The sequence below is a fragment of the Cryptotermes secundus genome, unplaced genomic scaffold, assembly GCF_002891405.2.
Source record: "Cryptotermes secundus unplaced genomic scaffold, Csec_1.0 scaffold38, whole genome shotgun sequence".
Lineage (NCBI taxonomy): Eukaryota > Metazoa > Arthropoda > Insecta > Blattodea > Kalotermitidae > Cryptotermes > Cryptotermes secundus.
This window is the reverse complement of record NW_019739939.1, coordinates 5,833-11,226: the sequence shown is the minus strand read 5'-3', so window position 1 is coordinate 11,226 and position 5,394 is coordinate 5,833. Positions and strand designations below refer to the sequence as shown.

The 5,394-nt window shown below is 43.8% G+C and overlaps 1 protein-coding gene across 1 annotated transcript in view; it reads left to right on the top strand.

The window, feature by feature from the left end:
* The window catches only part of LOC111872006 (cyclin-C), a 20,693-nt gene extending 15,502 nt beyond the window's left edge, over positions 1-5,191 (top strand). The window contains exon 5 of the mRNA XM_023865453.1: positions 4,891-5,191. Coding sequence (XP_023721221.1) covers positions 4,891-5,093 — 203 coding nt within the window. The 3' untranslated portion in view covers positions 5,094-5,191. The remainder of the gene's footprint in view (positions 1-4,890) is intronic.
* Positions 5,192-5,394: the final 203 nt, after the last annotated feature.

The window sequence follows — 5,394 nt, the reverse complement described above, 5'->3', positions numbered from 1 at the left end:
AACTGAGTGTTACAAGCTAATATCTGTCTGACATGCACTGAGAGGTTGAAGGTGAAACACAAAAAACATTTCAAGGAATTTTGTTATGTAGTTACAAGACACAAATGCTGGTCATAGCATGTACAAGTAGGGCTTCATGTGAATTTCGCTAAGCATTCAACAGATGACAGGTGGTCATTAAAGAGAGTTGAATCAGTTCTCTCTGCAGATGATAGCACAAATGCAGAACATTGCTTAGGCCTTTTTTTGTATTTACAATTATTTTTCACAAAAATAGTTGAAACAGGTCACAGCTTGTTGCTTTCCAGAAACTGCAAGTAGGAATATGCTAGTGTTCCTGTCTGGTGATATGTGTTTTTCTGTTGTGAAACAGTGGTATTTCAGTGGGTTCCCATTCATTTTTATTGTTATGGAATTTGGGTACTGAATTTATGAAGTGAATTTGTTTGGGAGTGCTTGAACAGTAAGTATCCATTTCATGTAAATTTCTCCTTGTGGTGTGCTGTGTTCTCTGCGAAATAGTGAGGATGAGTTAAAAGATGTTCTTTGCTGGCTTTGAGTTTCTCACAGCAGTGGCTATGAAAAATACACCTTCTGGGTTGTGATGCTGTTAGACAGCCTGATGATTCAGGAAACATACATAGGTGAGTCAATAAGTAAGTTACAAATTGATGTGGGGTACTATATGTTTGATGCTATCACCACTAGATGGCAGCATTAGTCTGGTGGCAATTGATGACATTCAACATGAGACAATTGAGGTTTACAAAAGCAAAACAGCATCGCAAGATGTTGGCGCCTCTGAGTGAGTGTACAACCCTTGAGCAGCGCTCCATTGTGCGATTTTTGTGGGCAAAAGGTATGGAATCAAAAAATATTCATAAAGAAATGCTTTCCATCTATGGTGAGAAGTGCCTGTCACGTCAAGCTGTTTACAATTGAGTGCAGAAGTTCTCTGAAGGATGGACATGTATTGAAGATGAACACTGTGCCAGCTGGCTAGCCGGCCAACGGAGATTGCCACAGAGGTGAATGTACAGTGGGTTGAAGACTTAATCCGAGCAGAGAGAAGGTAACTATAGACACTATAGCCACTGCTATTGGTTCTTCACACAGCATGGCCTACCTCATAATGCATGACAGGTTAGGTTTTCACAAAGTCTGCATGATGGGTGCTGCGCATGCTGACCCCACAACACCAAGTGCAAAGAATGGGTCTGGCATTACAGCATCTCAGTCGCTACCACTATGAAGGACACGATATGCAAGCCCGAATTGTCACAGGTGATGAGTCTTGGGTTCACCATTACCAGCCCGAGACAAAGCATGTGTCAGTGCAGAGGAAACATCCTGCATCGCCTGCCAAAAGAAAGTTTAATGTGACACCATCCTCCAGGAAAGTGATGGTCACAGTCTCCTGGGATCACGAAGGCATACTGCTCACTGCATTCCAGCCTCAAGGGCAAACCGTAAATGCCGCCTCCTACTGTAACATCATCAGGAAACTTCATAAGGCCATTCAACGGAAGTGAACAAGACTCCTCACTAAAGACGTGTTGCTCTTGCATGACAACACGCATCCCCATACTGCCAACAGGACAAATGAGACACTGCAAAATTTCAAGTGGGAAGCCCTCGAGCATCCTCCGTATAGCCCCGAACTTGCTCTAAGCGACTTCCATTTGTTCGGCCCTCTTAAACCTCGTCTTTTGGCTGAACATTTTTCCAACAATGAAGCTGTAGAAAGGGAAGTCACAACCTGCTTCCGACAGCTTGCGCAAAGAATTTTATGCTACTGGTTTTCAGGGGCTTATGAAATGATGGGATAAGTGCCTCAATGTACAGGGAGATTATGTTGAGAACTAAGAGCATTTTTCAAATCAGTACTCTTATTTGTTTAAGTTCTGTATCCATTTGTAACTTACTTATTGACTTACCCTCGTACTTCATCTTAAGGGTCAAAGAGTAAGCCAAGCAAGAAATATCAGAAATGTGTAGTAAGCTGAGTGAAATATGCGCAGAGAATCCTGCCTGATATAGGCTAGTCCAAGTCAAAAAGAAACTGTGACAGAGCTAGTGGGAGCGTGGCCATTGTAAGGGAACTTAGAGAGAGCCAATGGGAACAAAGGAAACAGTATCCCTGTTGGGCCCAGGAAAGGGCTGGCTGCATGCCAAGGAGGTGGGGAGAAGTTGTATATGTAGTTGTATGTCTAGGGAAAAGGCCAGATGGCCATAACAGGAACAAGAGGAAGTAGAAGAAACAAAGGAAGGTGAAGGAGTAAGCTGTTGCAGAAACAGACAAGGAAGACTAGGTGTGTGTTTGCCCAGAGTCCATACTCTTATTTGGGCAGTGTGCACAGATCAAACCACCTGGAGAATAACATTACAATAAACCTATGATCAAGGCCTCCTGTGTTCCTTGAGGGAGGAGTTGAGATGTTTCCATGACCTACTTGAACAGAAACCATTCTCCCTGTCCATGTTATGATGGAGCTTTATCTCACCTCCATGATAGAACTGTTTCTTGCACCTGGTGTCTTGGAGGTGTATGACATGTTCTGAATTTATGCTGTGCTGTGTCATGGCTGTGTGCTTGTGCTCCTTAACCCAGGTGTCAGTCGAGCAGCCTGTCTGCCCAGTGTTGACTTGACCATATTCACATTGTATCCTGTATACCCTCAGCCTTTAGATTATAGTACATGGTGTTGAGGACAACAGTTGCATTGCCCTTGTCAGATGAAAATACTGTGAGTTCAGTCTGGCTTTTAAGGCTGAATGGGACTTCATTTCCATACCAGACCTTGTCTTTGGGCGTGCAGAAGCATTTCAGGGCCCTTATGGTTCCCTTCTAGAGCTTCACAGGCATCTTTGGTAAGGCATCTGCTATATCCCACTACACCCTTCAGAGGATGTCCTCAGTATGCAACATGGCAGAGGTCACAGCATAATTTAGACCTTTACTTAAGGCTGAGAAGCACACTGCAGAAATTCACACCAGTCTTTAGCCATCAGTTTGGAAAGAAAAGTTTTGCTGACCCTTATGCAGGCACTGGAATTTGCTATACTGCCTTATTTTGTTGTCAGAAGCAATCTTTTATGCCTTCTCAGTCATAATACAGTCCATCAGGTCCTAGCAGTCTGACAACTCACCATCCAAATATAGGTGTAATCTTAGCAACACCCAGAAGACCACATTCATTTCCTGTCTGGTATGGTGGAGCTGGTCCATCAGTAGATCCTCTTGGTAGTATTGGAATGTATATGGTTTGGGAACTGTAGGAAATGTAGAGCCATGCTTTGGTCCCTGCAGCTCGGGAGGAAGGACAGAATGTAGAAGCTTGGCTTTATTGATCTGCAGATTCTACATTGCCTCCCCATAGCCTCACTATAGAGGATTTGTGCTGTTGGATTTGAGGTTCTCCCAGTGGTGACTGAAGAGTTCTGAAGGTATGTGCTGACAGTGCTGATTGCAGGGTTCAGCCACTCCAAACTTTATAAACTCTGGAAGGTCCATAAAGGATGGGGTTCCCTTAAAGGCCATTGTGAGCACCATGCACTTCCTGCACCCATCAGAACATATGGTGGTTTGGTTGGTTCTCACTTGGGGACCCCTATGCAAATTCTACAGATTCTGTCATCATATTCAGGTGTTTGACCCTAGGGCATCATAGTTTTGATGTAGTCTCACACTTTACCTGGGTGCCCATCATGGAAGTTTTAGACATCCTAAGTTGACATATTGAGGAGGATATTCTGAGACTCTTCCACCATGTTTCGACTTCTCCTGTATCTTGCAGTCAGTCCAGTGAAAGGACTTACAGCATGGCTCTGGATTCAGTACTCTATCTAGTGATTGCCATCTTGTACAGGGAGGAGTTCAAAGACATGGCACTTGAGTGAGCTGCTTCCAAGCCTGTTTGCTGGTTGTGGTGACAGTGTTGTCATTTGGCCTCAGAGGCCCAAGAAGCTGAAGGACTTCCTTGATCACATGAAGTGTACATAGAAATATTCACTTTATTATGGAGACAGATGGAGATGGCCACACATTCCTTTCCTGGATTTGTATATTTGCAGGAGGTCTTCTGGCTCCCAGGGTCCTAAAGTTTACTGCAAAACTGACCATATCAGGCTTCGCCTAAGCTCTGGCTCTCACCACCATCCATCCAACAGGCACACCATATTTGCAACCTTTGTGCATAGGGCTGAAGGTCTGTTCAAGTAGGGCTGCCTGCTTGATGAGCTGGAGTTCTGAAGGCCACATTAAAGCAGAATGGCTACAGTGACCAGTAGGGCTGTTAACCTTCTTGTGATGATTGCCCTACCCCATGATGATTCTCACTCAATTTGTTGCCCTATGTTGGGTTCACATTCATCTTCATTAGCTAGGTACTGTCCTGGCAGAACATCCAAGTCTGTTGGTTTCCCACCAGTGAAAATCTTCAGCTTCCTGCAGCCAGTCAAGGATGATTTAGGATTGAGGGCATGGGACCTATACAGCATCCAGTGAAGTGGGCAAGTCAGGTCAGCCATACTCCTAGTCTTCTTTAGCTGTTTCTGTGTACTGGTAAGTTGCTGGGAGTAACAGTAACCAAAGCATGAAACCAATAACTGATCTGAGTCTAGTTCCAAATAAGATTGTGTGGAACTTTATTTTCATACCCTCCTCCTCATGCCTGTATAAAATGAAGCTAAACACAGGGAGCATTCTGGAGATCCTGAGTCTGATTCTTGCCTTGGATGCTATGTATTTGAATGATATTTTTAATGTTTCTCAGTCACTCTGGACAAGCAGTGGCGATAGCACCTGCTTTTCTCCGCATCCTCCTGCCATTTCACACTGCGTAATGCCTGCAGCTGTTGAAGCTAACTTCATCTGTGTTGTTCATGCAGGTTGTCTGCAGATTGCCTGTGTGATCCTGCAGAAAGACCTGAAGTCCTGGTTTGCGGAGCTGAATGTGGACATTGAAAAGATTCAGGAAATAGCTCGGTATGTCATCAATCTCTTTGAGCTCTGGAAATCATATGATGAAAAGAAAGACATCCAGGGTCTCTTAGCTAAAATGCCAAAACCGAAAACCCAGCCCAGTAGATAAAGGGTACTTACTGAGTTTGTGACACATTTTTATGACTGGAACAGACCATGTAGACACTCAGTGTGGCAAAATAAAGTGTAATAGTACAGCTATTTAAACAGCTCTGTTAATAGAAGCTCCACTAATATTAGAGCCCTCCATTGGATATGCCCCTGAGACCATTCAAACCAATTCATATCCATTACCCTAAGATCTGTTCTAATGCTGTCCACGTCCACTTCCCTTATGTCCTTAAAATGACTCTATGGAATGTGGTTTGGATGCATCTTTGTATTGTTTAAGCATTCACAACAGTATTACA